The sequence below is a fragment of the Gymnoscopelus microlampas genome (assembly GCF_963454915.1).
Source record: "Gymnoscopelus microlampas genome assembly, chromosome: 6".
Taxonomy (NCBI): domain Eukaryota; kingdom Metazoa; phylum Chordata; class Actinopteri; order Myctophiformes; family Myctophidae; genus Gymnoscopelus; species Gymnoscopelus microlampas.
Window position 1 is genome coordinate 37,852,340 of NC_139943.1, and position 26,997 is coordinate 37,879,336.

Consider the following 26,997-nt stretch of genomic DNA (forward strand, 5'->3'; position numbering starts at 1 on the left):
CTGCCCCTGCTAGAGGCTGTAGTAGCCCCTTTCGGGGCCATACTGACTGTAGCCTACAGTCACTGTGAGTCAGTGTGGCTCTGAACTGAAGCACTGACTGTTTAGTCCATGAATTGAGTACCTGGGCATCTCATTTGAAACAAGCCATTGCAGCTTTTATGAGCGATCCATTTTAGCTGACCTTGTATTGTAAACTATACATGTGTTTTTTCCCCTGCAAATCTTCTAAATCTTCTAAATAAAGTATTCAATCAATCAATCAATCAAAGTCAATGGTTGACTTCGGTGCTGCTGATTCCACGGGACTCCCCCTGCCGCCGATAGAGGGAGCCTGCGTGCCATCTTCCGCGTTTAGCACAGCGAAAAACCCTTCTTCTTTAGTACGATTATTTGACCCATTATCACCCCCCCCTCCCCACAACAATGAACGTAGTAGTACACAACACTGGCTCGCGCATGGCCCCCATTACCTAGCCAATTAATCCCGGTAATGTAATGTAATCTCATTTGTTTTCTAGCCAATGGTCCCATCCAGGAATCCTCCTCCTGGGGCAACAACAACACGCACACACTGGCTCCTCCAGCCATGTCGGCGAGGAATGCAGCGGCCGGTGGCGACGGACTGACAGACGAGCTGGCAGCAGGTGAGTTGTTTAATAATGGTAATAAGCAGGTAGTGTGACGTTAATAACGGGACCGCATGAAGCAGATCTATGGGCGCCCCGCAGGAGAGGAAAGGAAGATCCAAGCTGTGCATGTGTGTGTAACGCCACGGTTGGCATAACTTATGCGCTTCTCTAGCCATGGATACACGACGGTCGTCTGTCACGACCGTCATGGATGAACTTCAACCTGGTGTTTGCACTTTCTTCATTTACGACCCGTACATCTACACAAACGTTCATATTTCAAATATAAAGTGCTTACTTTATGGCCACGGATCTTACAATCATGTTCGGGCCCTCAGAAGTACCCGTATCATCTGTATTGTTCAATAAAAAATATTTTAATCCGATTGGTGGCCATTTTCTCATAGAGTTATAATGTATCAGAGTGCAATACACCTCCTAACCGATAGGGTTGCGTATTTGAAAGCGTGGGGAAAATACGAAGAAAATGGACACCGATCGGATTAAAATGCTTTTTTATTGAACAATACGGAATATACGGGTACTTCCGAGGGTACGTGCACAATTATAACATTTATGGCATTGATGTAAGCACTTTATATTTGAAATATGAACGTTTGTGTAGATATACGGGCCAAAAAGGGAGAACGTGCAAACACCATGACTGACTGTCATGATATGACAGTCATGTTTCAGGGCTAGCGCTTCTCGAAAGTGGGTCAGTAGATCAGTGGAGCAAACTTGGTGTTTCCTTCCTTCTGGTGATCTGATGATCCATGGCGGTGGTTAAGAGCGACCACCAGCCACGGTGCGTTGATGAAGAAGACCATGGCTTCTTATTGGGGGGGTCGTCGTTAGCGTGTGTGTGTGTGTTATATATATAATCTAACAGACGATAACAGCGTTAAAGGCTTGGACGTAAATACCCCCCCCCCTCCCACACACACGCACGCACGCACACACACACACACACACACACACACACACACACACACACACACACACACACACACACACACACACACACACACAGCTCCGAGCTAACGTTAGCTTAGCATTGCGCAAAGACACAGTCGGTGTCACTCGCCAAAAACAACACATCTAAAAGATAACAGCGCGTCGAATCGCGACGTTGAAATATCTCGTGGATCTTGGTTCTTTTTGACGAGCGACACCGTTGTACTGCGGAGTAACAATAGTACTTTTGAACAGTATAGGCCTTGTTTCTCCTGGACGACGAGTCTTTATTATTATGAAGTCAATGTGGGGAATGTTGTTGGGTGAGTTTTAAGTGACCTACTTATTTATTATGTGTTTATTGTGCGGGTTTTTGTAATAAACGAATGTAAAGTGTTTATTATTACTATTTACTAGACAAATACTTGGGCAATGTTTTACAAAGAGTAATTATTACATAGTAATGTATTATTATTACATGATACCTGTTAATACGTTAATGTGGTCCTATCTCTGCTGTTAAAGGACCATAATTGATAGTAGCTTTACTGTTATATGTATAATATTAGGCAGTGGTGGGAAAAGTTCTCGATGTTTTTAATTAACTAAAATTATCAATACTGCAATGTAGAAATACTCTGTAATACAGGTGAAAGTTCGGAATTCAAAATGTTCTTGAGTAAATGTACAAAAGTATTGGTTTCAAAATGTACTTAAAGTAGAAAGTACTCTTTATGCAGAATGTCCAATTTCAAGTTCCCAAACGTATAAAATCTTTTGAAAATAGCAGAAGAGCTCACAATGTGTTGCATCAAAGCATTGTGAACTTGTAGATCGGCTATTTTCAAATGGCCGAAATGTATAGCGCTGAAGTGGGTAATGGTAATGCATGTTTTGTAATAATAATCAAAATGTAAAAAGTGTTGTAAAGTTCTCAAATAATTGTAGTGGAGTAAAAGTATAATATTGGCCTCTGAGATGTAGTTGAGTAGAAGTAAAAGTATTGAAAATTGGAAATACTCCAGTAAAGTAAAGAAATACCTTAAATTATAGTACTTGAATAAATGTACTTAGTTACTTTACATCATTGATATTAGGAAACTAATTTGTTCTTTTGGAATCATCCAACCACAACAAACTCTGCCTGATCTCACTTCTTAAAAATAAGAGCCTACTTTTTCAACTTCACTTGGGTGAAATTCTTCAGTGCAAGCTTGCAGTCCAGCTTCCAATGCAGTTGCATTTTAAATTACGTCATATAAATAAAGTGATTAGGCTCAGCGTCTATTCAGCAGACCTGTCTGTAGAAATACTATACTACTACTAATAATAATAATGATTCGAATTATAATTATTATAATTATAATAATTATAATAATTGTTTATGTTATTTTTATTTATTACAGGTTGTACCGTGACAGTAGCTAGTACAAGTTTATTCCACAATAAACAGCTTTTAGTCCAAATATAATTTACTGCATTAGTTACTGGTCTTTCAATTGACTACTCCCATTTACTACTGAAGTCTGATTAAAACCTTTGAAATCTAATCTTGACATAACTCAAATGTAAAATGTTTGATTGGATTGCTATGAAATAATTCAATATTTACATGTTTAAAATAATTATCATTCTTCTAATCTGACTTATAAATATTGTCACATATTGACACTATTTAGTGCAGTTAATGCTTTTTACTCTTATGTGCATGTTAAGATCTGTGACAGTTATGTAAAATGTATGTCAAATGAGTAGCACACTGGTTACTGGGCTGTCTTTTATGTGCAGAATCCCCCAAGAATGTTTTTTCTTTATTGTATATTAAAAACATTTAATGGCTTTATGCATGAGTTTCATGCATTTCTTGTTAATATTGTGATTTAAAGGGCTAGCCTAGGACACTTTGGTAGAGGTTTGGCTTGTGTAGTTAGTAACCTTGCCATGATGTAACTCCAAAGGTGCGCAAGAAATAAAAAGATAATTGCTCCCAGTGGTGTACCCACTGTAGAGGCAGGGCGAGCGGTCGCCTGCCCAACTAAGATCTCGCCTCCCCTAGAAAACCCAAATGACCCGAAAAGGTGTAATGCCTACGTGCTTAATGTCCTCAAAGTCACGCATCCAATAAGCTTTGAATTGAGCAGATTGGACCTTCCGTTCCAGAGATAATGGCCCAAACAATCGATTGAGTTGAAATGTCTTTTTTGGGGGTAATAGTGGGGGTGCAAAAAAAAATTTCTCGCCTGCCCTAAATGTAATTCCTGGGGACGCCACTGATTGCTCCATTGATTAAAAGTTGATAATTCAAAACATGTCCTCATTGACATCCATTGTACTGTGAAGAGGCTTTATAGGCTCTCTTTTTGCCTGTAAACGATTACAAACAAAGCTAATGCTGACAATATAGATAGACATCACCAAACCGGACTAAATCCGCGGATCCGGATCCGGATCTTCAAAAAGTATAATTGAAAGGAAGTTGATTTTTTTTGTATTACCTATGAAATCTAATCCTTATGTTACTACACAATTGACCGTAAAGAAAAGGCTGCATACTCTTAGCCACGATGCAGGATTTATTTGAAACCAACGTTTCGACCTAGCAAGGTTTTCTTCAGGGAATCCCTGAAGAAGACCTTGCTAGGTCGAAACGTTGGTTTCTCATTCAAATAAGTCTTGCATCGTGGCTACGAGTGTGCAGCCTTTTCTTTACTCTCATTTTTATTTACCAAGGTCAGCAGCACCTCACCAATACTGGTGTGCGCCCTCCTCCCTTTTGTTTGACTACAAAATAAACTAAACATTTTCATTTTAAATGGGGGCCAGTGTAACGCGACACCACTGTTTTACAATTTATCATAGAGACAGAGAGACAGACAAACCGCTCCACGCTCACCATATTAAGACAAAAACACAAAGAGTGAGACAGAGATCTCTGGAACACATGACACCTGTGCACCCGGCACACACGCAGGTGCACCAGACACAGACAAAGAGATAGAGACACATGCACGTGTGTGTACATGCCCCCCACACCTGTAAGTGTGTGCACACTGCATTATTTGTGACTTGTGTCATTCCATGTTCCCCTACTACACCATTGCCCTCGCCGTCCAATGCTTCTACAACAAACAGTTGCATTCATTCCGCCACTCTGTAACTTCTATAACTCTGTAACTCCATTACTCAAACAATGCTACTATCATAGATGACAGCTTTATTATTATTATTATTATTATTGGGGTGTGCCTCTAGTTTGCAATGTGTTGACCATACAGTAAAATCTCTACATGTCATCATCATCTTGTTGACTATGCCACAAATATTTACCCTGGACCTTTATTCTTCCCTCAATGTATCTTGTATATTTTTGTCAAAGTGGAACCCTGGCTTGTGGGTTGTTTTTCGGCTGGTTTGTGCTGTTTTATACAGCTGGGCCCATTACTGTGATATTACTGTGTTATGACATATTGTAAGAATGTTTCATTTTGAATGTGTCTACCCCTACTCTTATACACGGTAGAGGCAAAGAATCCAAAGATGTCACACTGTTTAAAGATGTTGATGTATAGCATTTAAAATGGAAGGCTGGCTGAAAATCTGCTACTTATGGAGTTATGTAAGCCATTAGGTCAAGATTTGCCCTTTGGCCATGACATGAAGTGCCAGTGTAAATAGTATGAAACATAATATGGTTAAAAGACAAAAAAAACTGAATGACTGTTTCTCTGTGACATCAATGCATTTCATAGAAGTAGACTGCACTGGGTAATAGGTCATCTGAGTGGAGCAAATTCTCATTCAAGGATTGGGGACAAGTGGGAGTGAGTTAATGAACAAAATTTCTAAAGAGGAGTCATGAGAGAACAAGCAGAGGAAGGTGTGTGGCCTGAGCATCTAGTTCTCTTCTCCAAAACCCTACAATCCCACATTTCTTTCCTGGAGGTAGCAACTAGCTAGATTAAAAAGGTTGTCGATGATGTTGATGGTTATTTGGGTCACTGGATTTGTGGAGCTGGAGCAGAGTTAAAAATAGGTTCTAGGGACATCTTGTGCTGTAGTCTTGTGTGTACACACACTCGTGTGGTTGATACTGTTCTTGAACTCTGATCACATCCTAGCATTGACATTTTCAGTCACCTGAGGAAGAGTTGCTCTTTTGTTTTTCTTTACACATCACTCTAATGCAGCGGTTTTCAACCGATTGTGAGCCAGGCACCACCTAGTTTTGTGTTGGGTGTGGATATGGGCAAAGATTAGATTTTTCTTGAGTTGCACAGTCTGTCTATTCTTGGATATAGTGGTAGACAGGGACTGAGTCTCATCATTTTCTGACTCTAACCTAGCCCTGTACTTTTTTCAGGGATGTCAGTGTGGAAAAACACTCTCACATTGCAATGTAGTTGCAAAACATTTAATACTTTTAATACTTTACTGTGAGCTCAGGGAATTCTGCCTGATCCTCTTCTGTAGTAGTTTAAGCTTTAAGTACTTTTGGAATTGAAGCACAAGCTTCCTCAAATTACCACTGATAATGTTTTTGATTACACTGTCCTCATATCACATAAATACCAACAGTTGTGTTCTATGTTTCTAAAATGAAAAAATAAAGATTTTAACTAATGATTAAATGCATGGTTTAGGGCCAGGGACCACTTGCAATACATTCATAGACCACTAGTAATGGAAATGCACCTGTATGAGGGATTTTTATTAGTATTATTTCTGCATTAATCCTCACCGCTACTTGCAACATGCTTTGTCTGTATTCTCCAGAAGATATGCTGGTGGTGGAAAACCAAAGCGACTCTGTCTCTCCGTCCAACCTGATGACCCCAACCTCAACCGCTGGCATGTCCTCGAGCATGGAGATGCCCATGCCCAGGAAGCGCAAGGGTAGCATGGATAACCAGTAAGCTTGGTTGTGTTTTCTATGTAAAAGTGTTTGTTAACCTAATGAAAGCTGGTAATCAGCAGCCTCGAATTGATGTCATTGAAAACTAAAATTGTATGATTATCCTATTAATTGTCATGCACTTTTCTCCCAGGTCATCCATTCTCGACACAGACATGGAAGATGACCAGGATAGGTAAGAGGCTGTTCAAGAACAGTTGAACGTTTTATTGTGTAGTCAATAGACATTTGAAGTTTGTGCACTTGTCTTGCAGGTCAGACGACGAGGACCAACATGTAAAAATAAAATGCTTCAGGTATGTTTTCCACTTTTAAATACCCCCTCCAGTGAATATTAGCTTAAAACATATACTGTGTATTTCCCTACATTACCGTCTGTACTCTGTACTACTGCCACATTTATTTAGTTTTTTGATCAACTGTGTTTTTTTTCTTAATTCCATCTCCCCAATTTAGTTGTTGCCAATTCCCTCATGTTTGTATAGTTCTTGTCACTGGCAACTCTTTCTGTTTTCCATCGAGTCACCAGCCACTTCTTTTCACCTGACAGTGAGGAATTTTACTAGGAGGGCGTAACATGTACGGAGGAGCATGCTATTCCTCCCAGTTCTGCATCCTGGAGGGACAACTTAATAGACGCCCTGACCAACCTGTAGGAGTCACTAGTGCAGCGACAGAGAACATCCTCCCCTGCCAGCTTCCCTCCTGTGAACACAGCCAATTGTGTTTGTAGGAAAGCCCAGCCAAGCTGGAGGCACCATGGAGGATTTAAACCCCAGTTAATCGGATGCCCACTGCCACATCTAAAATGTCTCCTACAGACTAGTATATATAGATTCTCAGAAATGATATGCATGCTACGGTTTGTATGACCCCTTGACCTGCGGCATACATGCAGAAAATGACTTTGTGTATCCTGATAATCTCTCATTACTCATCTGATAACTTCTGCAGGGAGCCCCACAGTCAGATTGAGAAGCGTCGAAGGGACAAGATGAACAATCTGATTGATGAGCTGTCGGCCATGATCCCCACCTGTAACCCCATGTCCCGAAAGCTAGACAAACTCACTGTGCTCAGAATGGCTGTGCAGCACCTCAAATCTCTTAAAGGTAACACTTTCGCCCAGGGGCTCAAATTGACAGCAGTCAAGCGCCACGGACCAGAGGAAGAAATGTGACCCTTTCATTAAAAAAAAACTAGGATAGTTGTATCTCTATTTAGTGTTTAATTTATTTTAATTTCGAACCTCCCTTTCCTCTATGCTCTCCCCACTGTTTTTATTCACCACCATAATATGTTATAATGCAGATACATATATATGTATGATACACAACACAAAAATGCTGTGTATATACTTAAATATTTGGGTCTAGTAAAAAGAAGGAAAAGTTTTTTTCAAATTTTTCATCTACCAGACATTTGGCTGGTGAGCTAAATGGTTAATTTCAGACCCTACATTCCCTTATTTACTGATTCAGAGTGAATCTTTTTATTGCATGCAGTTCCCACTATGTGTCTTATCTTGCACTGAAATTGTCCCTGTTCTCCAGGTTCCACTGGCTCTTTTACTGAAGCAAACTACAAGCCATCATTCCTTCCTGATGAGGAACTCAAACACCTCGTCCTTAAGGTAATAACACAAATGATGAATTATTGTCTCCGCAAGGCCAAAGGCGTAGCCAAGACTATGTTTTCACCCCTGTCCGTCCATCTGTGAACAAATAATCTCCGGCACCGTTGGACCGATCGGTGTGAAACTGTGAACGCACACTCCCTGGAGGCCAGAGTAGAAGCTCTGCCCCATATTTTTCACACCGGCCTGTTATAGCGCCACAAGAAGACCGATTTTTGCTAAACAATCATCATAAAATAAATGTATAATACTCGTACAGGTATTGTCCAAACATCACAAAACTCGGTACACATTATCTCTATAGTCATGTGGTCAAGACGGATCTGTCCGGTTTTTCATATTCCTTCCTGATTGACTGATTCCACAGTTTGCATGAGTGGCCCGTTTTGAACAAAATGCCTCAAATCAACCCAGTGTCTGATTGCCTTGAAACGTTGCATGCACATTCCCGTTAAGCCAAGGATGAAATGCCACCCTACATTTTTTAAATCAGCCTCATGGTGGCGCTACAACAGGCAGATTCACATTTTGGCCTATAACTTTTGAACCGTAGGTCATACAATAATGACCTATGATCCAAGGGAAATAATTTCCCCTTGGATTCCTTGGATTCTCACTCTCCATATAGGCCTGGCCACTTGTGCCAGATTAAATTTTCCGCCATTTTGCGTTTTCTTCAAAACACACATTTTGCTACTATTCCTATAGAGTTTGTTCAAAATTCACACAAACCGGTACATATTATCTCTTGGGTCATGTGATCAAGATAGACTGGTTAAGTTTGATATTTCAGATCCCATTCCAAGTGGCTATGACTGCTTTCCAAAGTTTGCGAGCCCTGGGTTGGCAACTCGGCCTGTCTGAGACCTGTGCTCCAAGGAGCACACTTTTCTATCTGCACTCACAGGTCACGATTTTCTTAACTCTATGGAATACATTAACATTTTTAGGTTTATTAAATAGGTGCCCCTTTTAAATAATTTTAAACCACGCTCAGGGTGTGGATATAACCACTGAGGTCTGCTTCTCCAAGGTCAAGTGCAAGACATTTAACCCATTCAAACCTGAAAACGATTTTAAAACGTTTTCTGAAATCGTAAATGTTTTATTCATATTTAAAAAAATCATGTTGCTATATACATAGCAACATCTAAAATGACAGATGCCTTCTCAGTTTGAAAGGTATAACAACGTATGGGCTTTCCAGGTCTTAATGGGTTAAGCTCATTATCTGGCCATGGCCTCCACTTGAACAACTTAATGGTTATGCATAATACTCATTAAGCTTTACCACGTACATTACTGTGTTTATTTAGCTTTGAAACTGTGAATAGTAATAATTATTTTTCTGCCCCTCTTACTACATAAGTCAACAGGTCTGGCATGATCTCATATTTAAGTCCTTCTCGTGTTGAGCTCACAAAATCTGATTTCTACTCTTATTTTTCCATATATTTTAGAGAAGGTTATTCCATTATGTTTTCTTCTTACACAATCTCATGTACATTTCAAATAAAGTGTTGTCAGGAAAATCTTGTTCTCTTACTACAAATGACAAGCTTTGAAAAACAGAGCACCATCAAAATACACTCTGCAAAAGAACATTTGGTATTTGATTTATTGAGCTACCAGACTGCCTTTGGGCGGCACATGTGCTAGAACATTTCTTTGACAAATAAAGCAAGCCCAGCCACACAAAAAACAGTAGTGCTGTGCAGAGTAGCCTAATTTAAACAAAGGAAGTGTGTGTCTGTGTATGTTTGTGCCTGGTCTAAAAAAAATAATGAATTAGTAAAACCTTAAAGTGACAAAAGATACAAACTAGAAGTGCATTGCGCTCCTCAAAGCAATCTTCGTAGCCAATTGGAATGGAATCTGGAAGATTCTCTCTGATACCTCTTGATCACATGACTCCTGAGACAATGTGTACCAATTTGCATACATTTTGGACAAAAAGTGTGTTTTGAAGAAAACACAAAAAATGATGCAAAATAACTTTTACAGAGTATGAAGTTGCATTTTGAAAACCAAACTTACTTAACATTCAGTTTAAATAACTATTTTTTTTGTCTGTCCAGGCTGCAGATGGCTTCCTGTTTGTGGTAGGCTGTGATCGTGGAAAAATAGTCTTTGTCTCAGAGACCATCACAAAGATACTGAACTACAGTCAGGTACGGCTTCTACTTTTCGTAACTGTATCTTTGGGGCCCATCCTCTTGGGTTATATAGAAATATATGCTTTGACCTGGAATTGCTTCAGGTCAAGAATTGATGACAACTCATTTGTTAGGAAGAGCATGGAATTTGCTTAGAATGTATGGAATATTTTTCTTTTCTTTCTACAGTCGGAGCTGATTGGACAGAGTCTATTTGATTACATACACCCTAAGGATATGGGCAAAGTAAAGGAGCAGCTTTCAGCTTCTGAGTTATTCCCTCGCGAACGGCTAATAGATGCTAAGAGTAAGGCATCACATTGTAACTGTGTGTGTGTGTGTGTGTGTGTGTGTGTGTGTGTGTGTGTGTGTGTGTGTGTGTGTGTGTGTGTGTGTGTGTGTGTGTGTGTGTGTGTGTGTGTGTGTGTGTGTGTGTGTGTGTGTGTGTGTGTGTGTGTGTGTGTGTGTGTGTGTACTGTATGTGTACGTGTACGTGTGTGTGTCTCATGTGTCTCATTGTGAGAATGTTTTAACACTCGTAGCTTGTCCCCAGCTGGTGTGTGTCTGTGTTCATGATAAAAATTAAAATAAACACTTGCGTAATTAGCACTATTTTCTTGTCCATAGCTGGTCTACAGGTCCAGGCTGACCTCCCAGTTGCAGCATCACGGCTGTGTTCCGGTGCACGGCGCTCCTTTTTCTGCCGCATGAAGTACAACAAGATCACTGTCAAAGTAGAGGAAAAGGAATTTCAGGCTGGCACTTCCAAAAAGAAAGGTATGGAAGCAGCCCACCATTGTATTCTGCACTGTTGGATTAAAATTGAAAGCTGCGATTTTAGTTGATTTGACATTTCTTTACAACTATGATAACAATTGTAAATTGGATTGATCATTGAACTGATTTAGCGTTGTTATAATTTGTGTCCATGTTTGTGCAGAGTCTCAGAAGTATTGTACAGTTCACTGTACGGGCTACATGCGCAGCTGGCCCACCAGCCAACTGGGGACAGAGGGAGAGGGCGACACGGAAAAGGACAGCTCCCATTTCAGCTGCTTGGTGGCGGTGGGCCGTGTCCATGCCCACTCCTCCCCTCAGATCAATGGGGAAGTCCGGGTTAAACCCACAGAATTCATCACGCGCTGTGCCATGGATGGCAAGTTCACCTTTGTTGATCAAAGGTAGCAATCATCTTGTGCTTCTCCCTTATTTAACATCTTACATTTTCCATTGTGCTGTCAAGGTGTGTGCGACTTGTGTCTCTCTGTACACTTCTGCTAGGTCTAAGGTAAGTGTGTTACAGACTACAGGAGCACTAGAAAGTCTCAGTGCGGAGCTTGTTTTTTTTGGTTTAGCTTCAATATCATGTCAATCATGCATCACTTTCATGTTGCCTCATCAGCATATGATCTGTCCCTTTGTTTGATTCCTCATATTTGAATCACACATTTCTTTGATTTGTCATATTGATAATGGTACCAAAAAGGGATTATCTTGCCCACAGAAACCTTATTTCTTTGTGAAAGCGTCATCTCTGAGCAGGTCTATTCAGTGTACATTTCACATCTAGACTGTTTGATGTGGTTTAAATTAACTCTGGTGTGCTTACTCATTTTGATTAATTACTTTGACCTGATGAGAATTATGTCATTTGACCTATTAGTGCAGATCTAAGGACTACCTGAAGAGGTGGGTCTCAGTGCGGTTTGTTTTGTGGTGACAACGCTGCCAGCAGGATATTATGCCAAATTAATACCGTGATTATCCCCAAAAAAACAGGTGTTTGTTGATAGGATATATTTTTATTGTGTGGTTCGTAATGAGTTACATAATGAAGTCATGGATTCACCAACCTTGTAGATATATAAAAAATAAAAGTCTGATTATTTGTGCGAATCAGTGAACAGAAAAAATTACCAATGATAGATGTTCTCATGTCAATGTATACATTTTCTTTTTGCTTTCATAACTGCATTGGTGTTATTTTGATGTCACTGTGGTCTTGTAAGTCCTCCTTCTTCTTACCACCAGAGCGACAACCATTCTAGGATATCTTCCCCAGGAGCTACTTGGGACATCATGCTATGAGTATTTCCATCAAGATGATTTACCACACTTAGCTGATAGACATCGAAAAGGTAAGTTCCAGTGTTCATAGATCTCACATCCATTTTCTTCTTGCTTCCGATCTGCCAGTAGTGTTCTTACCATGCATTACTCTTGCTAAACAGTATGTATTTCATTTAGACATACAGATCAATTGAGATAAATACTTTACAGTACACCAATGGTCTTGCAAACCGATGTCTTTGGGCAGAGCATGGAATCAAAATTATCATGGTAATGATAAAAATACACTCAAAGTGTGATTGGATATAAACTTTGTACTACATGAGATGAATTGCAGTACAAAATAACACATGGAAAATACAGGAGCATATCTCTGCTGTCGGGTAGAAACCAGCTAACTCCAACATGTACATTTTTAAGGAAATGAAAAAACTAAATATAAATGTTTCAGAAAATTAAGAACCTTATATTTTTAAAACAAAGCAATACTGCCTCATCAAAGTTGGTATTGTGACTTGATATATTGTCAGATACTTGCATGTGTCATTATATTATCACCACTTTACCCAAATCCAGCTCAAGTAGAGTTAGGAGGTTTTGTCCATCATTGATAAGAACAGCTGACAAGCTCACCAATGCATCACAACGCGTGAATTAATGCCCTGATACTTCATGACACTGCTTATATAGGCCGACAATAATAAGCAGGACTTTAAATATTACAATAACTTCTGCAAAGAGGGGTTCACAGAGTTTCAGTAGAACTAGCGAGAGAAATGCTATATGAACTCATTGCTTGTCACATTGCTCTCCTCAGAAAACACTATATAGATTTTAGAAATAGAATTAATTGTTTTCATAACTTGTCAGTGCTAAGTTTGATAAACAGGTACACTGCATAGTTACTTTTAACAGATTAAGGGGGGAAAACGCTGCCTTGTTAAAGTTAGTTTTCTTCCGCTCTGAGTCTGCAGCTGCTCTGTGTACCACGCAGGAGTGAGGGGGTGGAGTTATATTTTTTTAAAGCTGAAAAAAATAGTTTCTGGTTTCTGCCCGACAGTGACAAATGTTTTGGTTCTATGTTTTAACTTAGGACTTCTCTTTCCTTCACAGTGCTACGGAGTAAAGAAAAAATTGAGACAAACTGCTATAAGTTCAAAACGAAATATGGCTCTTTTGTCACTCTGCAAAGTCAGTGGTTTAGTTTTGTAAATCCCTGGACCAAAGAAGTGGAATACATTGTGTCAACTAATACAGTCATATCGTGAGTACAACCATTTTCTTCACCTCTACGGAGCATCTGTGCATGAATGCCTCTATGATATCATTAGATACTCAAGCATAATATACCTGGTGGTGTGTGATAAATGTGTATTATTCAGCTCACCACATATCATTTCTTCCATTCTGTGTAAAGGCATGACCACATTCGAACAAGCCAGTCAGGAATCAAGCTTGAGAAGTCAAGCAAGACCTCTGAGGGTTAGTTCAACTGATTAAGTGGAAAAGTTATATTTCTTAAGTGTTGTTGTCTTAGAAATACTAAATTGGAATTATTCTATTTCATTGTAGAAGATGGCAAAAAGCTTCTACCAATTATTCCAGGAGTCTCCGCCACCCCCGGTACCATGATTTATGCTGGAAGCATAGGGACCCAGATTGCCAACGAGCTGTTGGACTACAACAGGTGAGAGAGAGATGCTGAAACGGTGTCTTTCCGTTTCACTGTTTGCTTTTACTTGGTAACATCCTTGTTCTGCAAGCACTATTCCTGAACACTTAACACTGTTGTTGACTGACAAATATTCATGGCACTTATTCTGAAATGTTACTTTGGAAGATACTCTGGATAAGAGGCATTTGTAAAATGCAGTCCCTCTGCATAGATAGACTGTCTGTTGAGGAAGCCAAGCGCTCCCACTGTTTATTTAGGGTTCATTATTTATGTTATTACTCATTCAGTCTGTTGGCTGTCTGCTTTAGGATGAACTCTCCTTCGAGTGGTAATGCCAGCCCATTCAGTCTACTGCAGGATAAGTCCCCAGCAGCTCACAGTCAAGCTAGCAACAATGTAAGTCTTTTGAATCGTTTTTTTGTGTGTACATGTCCATGGGCGTGCCTGTCTGTCATCATTAATAAGTTCTTGTTTTTGGTCTCTAGGTGCCAAATGGGGAATCGGTGGATGTGGAAATGCCAGGAACATCAAATTCAGAAGATGAGTCCCAGGGTGCACCATTCTCTGGAGGAGAAACGCTTATGGGTACCCTCCCTCCATCCAGTTGAAAAAGCTTAATTTACAGTGTCTTGGTAGGACAGTGTAGCCTGAGGGCACTAAGGATCTCACCTCCAATGCACTTTGTGTGCACATATGAATTTGTAAAGAATTGACACCAGAACATTGAAATTGTCTTAATCCCAGGCTTTTCATCTGAAAAGAAAAAGAGAGATATAATCTCTGCTCTTTCAGCTCTTTTAGTCCCTCTCTTAATGTGTTTGAGAAACAGCTGTGTCTAGTCTCAGTTTAGATATAGCCTCAAGTTCACTTCTGTGGGACACATTCCTCTGGCAGTGCAACTGTAGTTCAAATGGAATATTCAATCTGGATAAGCGTAATATTTAATTATATTTCTATCTGTGATCAATTTGAAATCTTCTGGAATATTGTTGCGTGAATGGGATTTATTTAAGACAAACAGATGATGGAATGTTAGGGATATTCCTTTTTGCTTTATACCCGCTGCACATGGAGATGTGGATTTGAACCAACTTTATCTAGTTTGGACATGGGCTAATAATAATGATCATTATTATTATTATTATTTATTTCAATATCAAGAAATATATACAGTTTCAAAATGACAGAATATATCAGATCTACAAGCTAACAACATTTTGTGAGCTTGTTGATCAGCTATTTTAACTGTTCGTCGCATGATGAAGAGTACATTCTGTAAGTTATGTGCATTATTATGAACATTCTACGTTCTACATTCCTTCCTTTTTTGTCTTCTCCCCTCCCTTCTTTTCAGGGGAGAGCTCTCAGCTGGATTTTGACGGCATGGTGGGGTCTGGTCTTGGTAGCCTTAGCAACGACGAAGCCGCCATGGCAGTGATCATGAGCCTCCTGGAGACGGACGCCAACCTGGGTGAGGACTTGGACTTTGAAGAGATGCGCTGGTCTCTATAGAACCCTGCCTCGAGGTGTTCCTTATAAACATCCGACCTCATAAATGACCTGTTGGACTGCTTACTCAAAGATGCAGCAATCAGTTTGTTGTTGTTGTTTTCTAAAAGACACTTTTTATTTTTTATTTATTAGTTATGTTTTGTAATAAGCTGTGTAGTGCTCTGAAAGACAAGACGATACGGGCCACCTCTGCTCTCCCACCTCCAGTGAGGAGAAGGAGAGGGAAGAGGGTCCCATTTCTAGGCTGTGCCTCTAAACCCTTACAGCTTGTCTACCTGCCACGGAACTCTGTCCTTCACATTCACTGTCATGTTCTTGTATCTGAGGGGCCCCTCAGTGGGCTGCACCTCAGATTGCACAGCTATTGGTTTGCTCAGTCATCCCACAGCAATTACTTAACCCCCAGCCAAACATCAGAACCCATAAACACTACTAGAGTAAATGAATGGCTTGGGATTCCTGTTTATATTTCCCTTATCTACACTTGAACAAAAGGGTGGGAGTAACAATGCAAAAAAGCTAATAGAAAAACACTGATTCCTTTCTTATTTTTAAGGTTGTAATTTGACTAGGTAGGTTGAATTAAAATGAGTGAAAGGCACCAATGTAGGAGATTGTCAGCCTGATGATCTTAATATGACCTCTCAGGATCAAGACTGCATGCAGTAATACAGTGACCACGCCTCCATGACCTCAGACTTTTGAGAGGTGCTTATTAACCGTTTCACTCTACAGTATGTTCTGACAGTATCTTTATCTGAAACAGTCCAGCAGTCACACTCTCTGGTACACTGTCCTTGATGGATGATGATTTGATATTGTTCCAAACACCACTATACCCCCTTGTCTGTTTTGAAAGCGTAGGTCACTCTTCTAGAGTTTTTTTTCACTTGCATGCAAACCTCAATAGAATCTCAGGAGCAGTCAACCTTCAGTATTTGCTGACCGGCGGTCCTTACCAGCTGTAAATGTTAAAATTGCAAATAGGCAGCAACTGTTTCTTGAACAGCTAGAACCAGCTCACAGTTTGATATACTGTTACCTGGATATAAATGTAAGATATTTTGTTGATGTATTTGTATACTTTTAAAATTGTATCAACCACCCATCCCAGAGCAGCCAATTTGGAAGTTGACCATGATGGGGCCCCCGACAGATGTAAGACATTTCAAATGACGGTTCTGTAGGGAAGTGATAGGAATATCTGTGATGTTACATTATATCAATAGAGGTTTTAGTGAGAACAGTGGAGGTGGTTACTCAGGGAACAGTGTAGCAGTACTGGATCATCTGTAGCAGTACTGTATCCTCCGGTTTATGGTTTTACTTACTTCCATGCTAAGCTATGCAGCACTGACATTCCAAGAAATTCAAGTTTCAGCTGTGCACCTCTTTTCTCTTACACAGTAAAATCCTCATTGTTCATTTATCTATTTATGTCATCCGTTTATGTCTTCAACACAGAGGATTTTACTGTGTGTGTAACTGTCATTCCCATACCATGCAACGACAGAGGAAATTTGCTCCAGAATATGGGAGTGGACCTATTGCAAACTCCCAGGTGAGCACAGCTGACCATAATTCTTTTCCTGAGTGGTCCTTTCATCCGGATAGACAGTACATTAGTTTCCTCATGGCTAGAAAGAGGTGTTGTTGTCACAAATATCATCAGCCTGCATAAAGTGGGGATATAGCACATGGACAGTTGAAACTGGTTATCTTCCAGTCACCTTCCACTATCAAAGCTTCAGCTACATTGCGCATGTATGATACCTCCACTTTTCAGAGGTTATGACCCCATGACAATTCCTCCTAACTTCCTTGATGGCTGCTAAGCACACGAAAGTGCATCAAATCCAATGGAAACTGTGATACCAAACAGTGTGGAGAGAAAGTGGTGCTAATCCAGTGTAAAGATTTTCAACTGCTACATCATCAAAGGACTTCATCAGACCTTCATGGCATTATGGTGTATGAATACTATATGACCCAAAGTAAAGGACACTAGTGTACTTGGCAGTTGTGACAAAAATACATATGTGGAATAAAACAGAATGTGGGAAACCCCATAATGCAAGCTAACAAGACTTTCATTTAGCTACTGTCCTGCTAGCAAGACAAGCACTAGAATAATAAAACGTTATTTATAAAGCACTTTTCGAAACAAGGTTACAAAGTGCTTTACAATAGCAAGATAAAAGACATCTATAAGGAAAAAGGCTCTACATTTCCAAATACGTGAAATTTGTCCTCTGCATTTATCCATCCTAAATATTTGGAGCAGTGAGCACTGTTAATACAGCGCACGGGGAGCAGTTAAGTATCTTGTTCAGGGGCATTTTTAAACATAGACTCGGGCGCTAACCCTCGACCTGCTGCAGATTCTGGCCAGATGGCCTCTCTACCCATTCAGCTATGGCCGCCCTTACTGTAAAATGAATGTTCTGTTCTGTGCATTACATGGCTCTTCTCTTTGTTTTCTCTGGCCTATTGGGAACCTTATAAGTCCATTATGGCCCTTGTATTCCTTATAAATTCACATGGTGGTGTATCACAAACAGGCAGAAATATTCACACACTTTTGATTTTCTTTCTTTTGAATCTCCAATTATCCCCCCTCCCACCTAATTTAGTTATGGTTATGCCAATTCTCGAATTCCCCAGCCAGAATTCCCTCACAGTTGTGTATAGTACTGTCACTGCTGCCCCTACTGGCTCACCTGTCAGAGAGGAGCCTCCACCGGGAGGACCATAGATACATACAGTACATTCAGATACTGCATTGGCTGCTGCTGGAGCGAATCGTCAACGCTGACATATTGTATCCTAACCGTTAGAGCAAGCTGTGACTCCCATTGCATACATGCCCCGCTTATGTCTACAGAAGCAGCTGGTCTCTCCACAATTAAAATCGTGCTGAATTCTCAACCGAAGTGGTTTGGTTTGTTACAAATGTTATTTTATGATATAGGCTGCTTGGCTAAATTAGAAATTAATAACAGAACACGGTATCTTACGTAGATAATAACAGTAATGATTATAAAACAGAAAAACGTTTTGGTCTCAGAAGGACTATATAGCTTGAGAAACCATTCAGTGGAGTTCAATGGACAGGTGGTGCCATCTTGTGAGGTTTGCAGCTATTACTTTCAATGGAGTGATGTCACATTCTCTATCTTTGCATATGGTATTTCTTGCAGTGGAGTTATGGCAAGTTGCCATGCTCAATATGCTGGGGTGGTGTACAGCCCCAGTTGCCAATGCAATGTCTATGTATTTATTTGTGGAGAGGATGTAGCACCTCCACCCTAATCTTCAACGTTCAACATCCCCCGCTGACAGCCGCCGACCACAGCCCGTCGGAGTCCCTGGTGCAGCAACTCTCTCCGTCCAGCTTCCCTCCTGTGAACACGGTCTAGAGTATAGTTTAATTTGTGGATTTTGAGACAATTCCCTCCACTTCTTGTTGAGCTTCTTGGTCAGGACCATTAAAGAAAGTCTAGATTGAAAATAAATGCCAATTATAAATAGAAATGTGTTCATTTGAACCCATCCTTCAAACTTTTCAATCAGTTCTAAAACTGGCCATAAATGTACATTTGACAACATTTATTGTCTCCGCCAGGCCGTAAGGCATGGCGAGAGAGTATGTTTTACCCTCCGTCCGTGTGTCCGTCCGTGTGTCCGTGTGTCCGTGTGTTACCACCAAATCTCCGGCACCGTTGGCCCGGTCGCTGCGAAACTGTGCACACACACTCCCTGGATGCCAATTCAGAACCTCTGCCTCAAATTTTTCACATGGGCCTGTTATAGCGCCACCAGGAGGCCGATTTGTGCAAAACCCATTTTTTCACATTATTCCTACAGTTTTTAACCAAACGTCATGCAAATCGGTACACAGTATCTCTATAGTCATGTGATCAACCCTGATCTGTCCGATTTCCCATATTCCATCCTTATTGGTTAAGGTTGCCATCCAAAGTTCGCAGGATTGGTCCGTTTTGAACAAACTGCCTCAAACCATGAACGCAGCTTGCGAATTCCGTGAAATTTCACACGCACATTCCCACTAGGCCGAGGAAGAAATGCCACCCTTTTCACATTGGCCTGTTATAGCGCCACCAGCAGGTCTAATTTAGCAAAACACATTTTTGGAACAAAATGCCTCAAATCATGAATGCAGTGTCCGATTGCCGTGAACGACCTAAGAATAAATGGCACCCTTTTCACATTGGCCTATTATAGCGCCACCAGGAGGCCACAATAACGTATCTGACCTGGCGGAGACCTGTGCTCCGAGGAGCACTTTATCTAGTTTTGAAGTAAATCTCTTGTATTCATAAATGATTATTCATGATATCCTATCAACAATATTGGTTTTAGCTGATATTTTATAATGTCTTTTGAGGTCCCTCATGCGAGAACCTCCTCCATGTCCTGCCGACTATACGCCAGATGTGGTGATTCGCACCGAGCTGGAATCGAACCCCAGTCTCCCACTCGGCAGAGCTGAGCCCGATTGGCAGAGTTGTTGTGGCCGGGTCTTGTCTTGTCTGGGCCCTACCAAGTTATGCAATACCAGTTGTCAGAGTACCCGTTGTACCCGTCTGTCCCTTTTATACCCATATATGGAGATCTCTATCTGTCTGCCTATGTTCCTTTTATGCTAATAATATATGGCGGCTCCCTGATGTCAACTGCCTATCCGACCGTCTCGATCCCTTATTGGGCGCTGGCCTACTCGGGAGAGATTCCACAGGTGCACCAAACTTGGCACAAACACTGTTCAGGGGTCTGCCATGACAATAGTCACACCAGGGACCACGTAAGGCCCCCAGGAGACCACACACGTTGCTCCAATCCACACCAAACTTGGCACTATTCAGGTGTCTGCCATGAGAATAGTCACACCAAAAGCAAAACAAGCAGAGTTGTTTGCTCAGAACAGTGTTTCTTAAACGTTTTAATTTCAAGAACCCAAATGGAGTATAGGTCCATTTGGTTCCATTTGTACACTTTCAGAACTGTAAGGGTCCATTTGGTTCCTAACGATCAGTGATTTATCTAAGGACCCCTGGTGGTCCCCAGACCCCACTTTGAGAAACAGTGGCTTAGAAATTAGACACAGGTTGGTCCTCTTAATGGCAAGAAGCCCTGTTTTTGTTGTGAGTTTGTTGTTATTAAAACCCCTCCAGTATACTCCCTGTGGAGTACAGCCATTATGACTTACTGTATGTCCTCATGGATGCTTTGAGGGATAGAACTTCGATTGGACTTAAATCCATTTCTCCTTCCCATTTGAAATAGAAAACATGATTTTTGTAAGCTATAGGAAGATGTTTTGTTTTCTGAACGACATCTTTTTGTGTGTGTGTGTGTGTGTGTGTGTGTGTGTGTGTGTGTGTGTGTGTGTGTGTGTGTGTGTGTGTGTGCGCGTGCGTGCGTGCGTGCGTGCGTGTGTGCGTGCGTGCCCCATATGCGTTTATGCGTGTGTGTTTTTATTCTTTCAAGCAGATGTAGACAGCAATCATGACTCCACCTGCTTTATGAGGGTTAGGGTTAACCCTTTTGTATTTGTTTGTTGATGACATGTATTATTGTTAATTTGTTATGCTATGTTGATGAATTGAATACATAGATAGGACCATAATGGAAACAAGTCCCCCTGGACTTTTTTGTTATCCTTTTAGCCTTAATGTCTGACTGTACCACATGCTGTTTACATTTCTGACTAATAAAGTATTCAATCAATCAAAAAAATTACATTTGCTTTCACCTGTTATTTAGTTCATATGTACCCCTCCTGTTTATTCCCCACAAGCAGATTAGGTTTCATTCATTTGGCAAATGTGACATGGGTAAGTGTAATTAAGAAAGTGTGGCATAAGCTGGGATTTGTTGTGTGTGTGTAGTATATAAAGTCAGCAGCAAGTGCAGAGCCCTTATTAAATGAAGAAATGGGACAATCAGCCACTCTGCCTTGCAGGAGAGAGGAATCATATGTCACCAAACTTTATGAATGGTTTAGGTAAGATTTTTATGTTCTTTTGAATTCAACATTCTGTTCCTTTCTTTTCTTTTTTTTCAATAGATTAAAGTGAAAGCCCTGCTATTATCAGGGTTTAGCTAATGCAGTTCTCCTACAGCATGCAAAATTACTTGAGTGCAACAGATGTATTGCATTTTGAAGGTTAGAATCTACTACAGAAAGGGGCAAGAAGATCCATGAAACAATATCATGATCCTTTTGAACTGTTTCTAGATCTGTAGCTGTAAGACATATATTTTTTTTATACTTTATACATGATGCATCAGGTTTAAACAACAGTTCTGGTTTACTACAGCTTAACAGGAATTTACCACATGGACCTGACATGTAACTGTTCAAATTACTATTTGGACATTTTAAACAAATGTACAAAATATTTGCTTATTATATACATCTAATGGGGTAACTTTTCATAACTTGTAGTTGTTTGACAGTTCAGAACTGTCAGTTCTGTCAAACAGATTACCCTAAACTGTTTTCCAGTGACATAGACAGAAGCTAAAACAATGGATGGAGCATTCATTCTGCATCCTTGAGTAAACATTGTAAGCAAGCTTACATTGGCTGTGCTGAGGCAAAGTGGCTAGTGGGTATTTAGCCTAATTCTCTTGGCACTCCGCCACCAGGGCATAAACAAGGGCGTAAGCTAATCTCTAAAGGTCAAGTAAAGGATGACCTCAATTCCCTTCAGGTTAAAATGTATTTATTTTCTCATCTGGTGCTCTTCAAGAAGAAAGCTTATTTATTTATAGAGCTTATTTTTAGAGCTTATTTTTTGTTCATTGTAGGATGTTCTGTTATTTGGGCCATGACCCCTGTGTCTGTTGTTCTGTGGTCTCTTTCTGTGGTAGGAAGTTTATTAATGAATGTCCAAGTGGACTGATCACTCTGCATGAGTTCCGAAGGCATTTCTGCAATGGGACAGTGGGTAATGAGTCGGCTGAGTATGCAGAGCAGATATTCCGCACACTGGACAATAATGGGGTAAACTGTGTATATTCTTGGACAATTATTTGACCACACCCTTCACACAATACCCAAGACACTGAAATCATTATACATTTACAAATGTACAATACATTCCTGAAATTAAGCCAGCAGCAACAACAACAAAACAAATGTTTGTTAAAAAGAAAAGAAAAAAGAAACAACAACATGCAAAGAAATCAAATTTATTAATGAAGGTGGTTGTCTCCAGGATGGGGTGGTTGATTTTAGGGAGTATGTCATGGCCATCAGCATGCTGATTGAGGGCTCCTCTGTGGAGAAGCTGCATTGGTCATTCAAGCTCTATGACAAAGACAGTGATGGAGCCATCACTCGGGAAGAAATGCTGGAGATCATGCAGGTTGGTAGGCTCAGAGTGTACAAATGTAAAAAATAATAATAATAATAATACGTTGTTTTGCTTTTGGTATACTATAAGTATATTTTGATGCAAATACTTGTGCACTTTTACTCAAGTAAAGTTTTGAATGCAAGACTTTTGCTTGTAATCGAGTATTTCTATATTTACTAATAACTGATATTACAGTTGAAGAGTGCACCAACAGTATATTTATGACATTTAAATAAAGACAAGTGTTACAGTACAAGCATGTCTCAAAGCAGTGGTGGAAGTACTCAAATATTTTTTTACTAGATTCAAAATATATATATATATACATTTATAAAAAGTTTGTGCAAAAATCTGATAAATTAACAATGTCACTCTCCCTTGCACGTAAAGCTGAAGTGAAAAGTTGAGTTACTCCAGAAGCCCTTGAACATAGGAGAGAGAGAGAGAGATAGAGAAAGTTAATTATGTTACTTAACGATGATTGTTTATACAGTAAGCATTAAGCTTTAATTTCATTCATCGTTACTATTGTAAGTTTCACCAGCAAAAACAATTTACGTCCCTCTCAGAAAATGTTATGCATTATTTTATTAAAATCAATAATTTTTATAATTGATTGAATTGATAAGGTTGATTAACTGTTGCAGCCCTATTTCAGTGCCATTATAAGATTCAAAACAACTGTCCAATGTACTTAGATGGTATTAGGTGTTCCATATCTTAGTAAAACTTGATCTCATTTTGCTTGCAGGCTGTGTATAAGATGACTGTGGCGGCTGCTTTTACCAAGCTCAACCCACTCACAGCTGAAGAGTGCACCAACAGGATATTTATGAGGTTGGATAAAGACAATAATGGTGAGGAAGTATTACAGTACTAGCATTTCTCAGTGCATACAAACTATGTCCTGCATTCAAGTATACATTTATTCTGATGCACTTTGTAAATTGCGCTGCAAAAGACCATCTTCTAAATGCCTGAATTGTTATTGTAAGTTGCCTTCCTTTCGATGCCTTGTGTTCAGCTGTCATCAGCTTAGAGGAGTTCATCGAGGGAGCTTTGGATGATGAATGGATCAGGGAGATGCTGGAATGTGACCCCAACACTGTAAAGGTAGAGAGGCCACTGAAGAGGGACCCTGCTTTATAGGGACACAAGGGTAAGCTGAAGAGGAGTATTCTGATAAGTGATAATGCCAGATAATGAACCGAGTTTGGACTGAAACTGTGAAGAATCAACTTGTCAGCAGTTTCCATAACAAAGTGTGTCATAGTTTGTGATCCAATGAAAGGTTTAGTTTAATCACTCCCAGACACTGGCACAGTCGACAAAATCTGTATGGCAAAGCAAGAGGTACTGTACTTCCTCATGTACTGTAAGTGCAGAGTGTTATGTTTGTTTCGTTGTGTGTGTGTTTGATTAGTTGGTACTGTAAGCCAGTGATTCTCAAACTTTTTAATTTCAAGGACCCCAGTTTGGTATACATTAGGCTACATGCCCTTATAACTCTGAGAGTGTACAAATAGAACCAAAAGGACTTGTAACCCCACTTTGAGAATCACTGCTGTACAGCATTGCCTTTCCTTTTATGTATTCTTTAATGTACCAGTCACAATTGTGGTCTTCTTTAGAGCAGCGCTGCTTTTTTAGCAACCCAGTCACCAGCACAACACATCAACCCTTTTTTCTGTGTCTAGGTGTGTACAGTTTCATCCTAAGTAATAAACCATAATGTTAATAAATTGTAAAATTACATGTGTCTCTCTTGTTAGGGCTCCAAGCAGTGAAGCTGCTTGAACCCTAGTGTACTGTATCTGATTATTCTTTCTTCTCCAGTAAAAGTAGGCCTATCTGGGTCTCAGAAAGCATAAGAGCTACAGTTCCCAAATGTTACAGGTACAGTAGATGGTAATATCACCCACAACACAGAAAAACTGAACTATTTAGTTCCTGATTCTATGGGTCTATTCCGACAAAAAAGTAGACCTATCCGACAAAGATTCTATTGTTCCATTCCGACAAATCTATTCATATGCCAGCAAGCCCAAGAATCAAGAGAAGATGCATTTGTCATTACTCATACAGATACAAAATCTGTTAAATCTGCAGGACTGTGCTAACTGCAACACAATAACTACAAAAATACTGGATATGATATGATAAAGAAAAAAAAGATAGTATAAGATAAAAACATAATACAATTAAAATAAATACTAATAAGGAATGATATGAAGTTAAAGCCCCCCCCCCCCCCCCCTTCATTGTTTTCTCAACAACATTTTGAATGTTTGTTTAAGTTTAAACAGATGGAAATACCCCAGTCTGACACAAGTGACATCATCTTGTAAGAAGGTGTGCAAAATGATCTTCCCCAGGCCATGACACACTTAGTACGTCACCTTCTGGATACAAAGGTCACTGGTTCAAGTTCCAGGGTGCCATATTCAAACTTTCAAATTCGGTATTTTTTTCCAGAAATGCCCCCCCCCCCCCCCCCCATGTTTACTATATTATGTTCATTGCTACTAGTGTTGATTTGTCTTGTTTATTATTGTATGTCTTTAAATGACTTAATGAATTGAATACATAGGACTGCAATGGAAACATGGACTTTTTGTGTTATCCTTTTAACAATAATTGTAAACCGTACCTCTGTACAAATTGCAAACTCTTGATAAAGTATTCAATCAATCAATCAAATTGTGTTCAAAGTAAACAATGGATAAGGATTTCATGAATCAATGTATGTGGTGTTTGTGCTATTTTTCTCTACAGTTTTGGAGACCTAGGCTACTGTTGATTGTCTGTGTGATTTGATATACCTCTTTAATCTTATTAAACAATGAATTATAAATAAAACTATAATGCCCATTCGTTCCCAATTGTCATATTTGAGTAACAAAATCAATTACCAGAGGCTGTACATTTTTGAATTAATTTTACTTAAGTAAAAGTATCAATACTGCAGTGTAATACTCTGTTACGTCCTGTATTAAAACTAACTGTAGGCTACTTTGTACTCGAGTAAAAGTGCAAAAGTATTGGCATAACATTTTAAGTACCAAAAGTTTTCAAATAGCCAAAATATATATAGACCTTAAGTGGTGTATGTTTAGTAATACAAATATAAATCTAAAAAGTAACTAGTAACTAAAGCTTTCAAATAATTGTAGTGGAGTAAAAGCAAACAAAAATCCTCAGAGATGTAGTGCAGTAGAAGTATTGAAAATTGGAAATACTCCACTGAAGTACAAAATACCTAAAAATTGTACTTAAGTACTTGAGTGAATGTACTTAGTTACTTTCCACGACTGCGGTGGCATGTCTGTAGAGATTGTAGGTGTTAGAACTCAAACAGACCACTTGATGTCGTGCACTTCCCAGACACTGAAGAAAGGATTCTGCCCAAAGGGCCCTTTCTTTCACAATGAGGATCCCGCCGTCTAAATCCCATAGCTCGGAGGGTGAATGGGTCGCGATGTGATTGGCTATTAAAGTTGGTTGTCAGGCAACGGCTAGATTTATTTGTGTATGTTTTTTTGTTAGTTTTTTGGTGGTTTACATGTTTTTATACAAGTGGCGTAGATGTCTGTCTGCTTCCTTCTGAAAGATATCAAGGGAATGAAAACTCCTACAATTGTCATCGTTGTTGCCACTGTCAGTGTCCATAGTAGAGTTCCAAATTCCAAGATGTTACTAAATAGTGACTACAGCAGTGGATTCCAGGGACTCGTTCCTTTAGGGGGTTCTAAATTGACCCTTACACGTCTGTAACTATTGGTTCCATTTATACACTGTCAGAGTTAAGGAGAGACCTTGAAATATAAAAGTTTGAGAACCATTGGACTACAGTATTCAACGTATTTATCAAATTGTAGTGCCGGTTTACTATTATTTGCTTGCCAACCAGTTGCCACTTGCCAGCAAACCAAGTAAGTCTGCGACCATCTCTCCAGGCTATGGGACGTGGACTGTGTGGTTTTCCCAGAGCAGTGCAGTCTGCAGGGAGCAGGGCGGGATGTTCCATCCCAGTGATGACGTCTCAACTTTCCAACTTCCCTG

General features: G+C 39.8%; 2 protein-coding genes across 4 annotated transcripts; both read left to right on the plus strand.

The window, feature by feature from the left end:
• Nucleotides 1-428: 428 nt before the first annotated feature.
• bmal2 (basic helix-loop-helix ARNT like 2) lies at nucleotides 429-18,475 on the plus strand. 3 transcript variants are annotated; one of them, XM_084060153.1, is made up of 17 exons: nucleotides 429-644; nucleotides 6,360-6,495; nucleotides 6,632-6,673; nucleotides 6,753-6,794; nucleotides 7,453-7,610; nucleotides 8,052-8,131; nucleotides 10,213-10,305; nucleotides 10,480-10,597; nucleotides 10,918-11,067; nucleotides 11,231-11,471; nucleotides 12,322-12,428; nucleotides 13,474-13,624; nucleotides 13,778-13,842; nucleotides 13,933-14,047; nucleotides 14,344-14,431; nucleotides 14,521-14,620; nucleotides 15,390-18,475. In XM_084060153.1, exons 1-17 carry the CDS (start codon nucleotides 587-589, stop codon nucleotides 15,545-15,547), a joined length of 1,902 nt encoding a protein of 633 aa, XP_083916279.1. In that variant the 5' UTR covers nucleotides 429-586; the 3' UTR covers nucleotides 15,548-18,475. The 3 variants fall into 3 exon arrangements, with proteins under 3 accessions (XP_083916279.1, XP_083916281.1, XP_083916280.1); XM_084060155.1 differs by having other exon boundaries at nucleotides 13,966-14,047; XM_084060154.1 differs by lacking the exon at nucleotides 429-644 and adding an exon at nucleotides 1,751-1,909.
• Nucleotides 18,476-21,504: 3,029 nt separating this feature from the next.
• On the plus strand, nucleotides 21,505-24,084 carry LOC311047392 (guanylyl cyclase inhibitory protein; the record flags this gene model as incomplete). The annotated part of the gene is made up of 5 exons (XM_084060091.1): nucleotides 21,505-21,575; nucleotides 22,448-22,580; nucleotides 22,795-22,944; nucleotides 23,687-23,792; nucleotides 23,960-24,084. 5 exons carry the CDS (start codon nucleotides 21,505-21,507, stop codon nucleotides 24,082-24,084), a joined length of 585 nt encoding a protein of 194 aa, XP_083916217.1.
• Nucleotides 24,085-26,997: the final 2,913 nt, after the last annotated feature.

Excerpts from the sequence above, each read along its gene's own strand:
- bmal2 (XM_084060153.1), top strand. The coding sequence starts at position 587 with ATGTCGGCGAGGAATGCAGCGGCCGGTGGCGACGGACTGACAGACGAG. Across the intron at positions 12,429-13,473 it reads AGCTGATAGACATCGAAAAG|TGCTACGGAGTAAAGAAAAA; the intron begins GTAAGTTCCAGT and ends TTTCCTTCACAG. Across the intron at positions 13,625-13,777 it reads TCAACTAATACAGTCATATC|GCATGACCACATTCGAACAA; the intron begins GTGAGTACAACC and ends TTCTGTGTAAAG.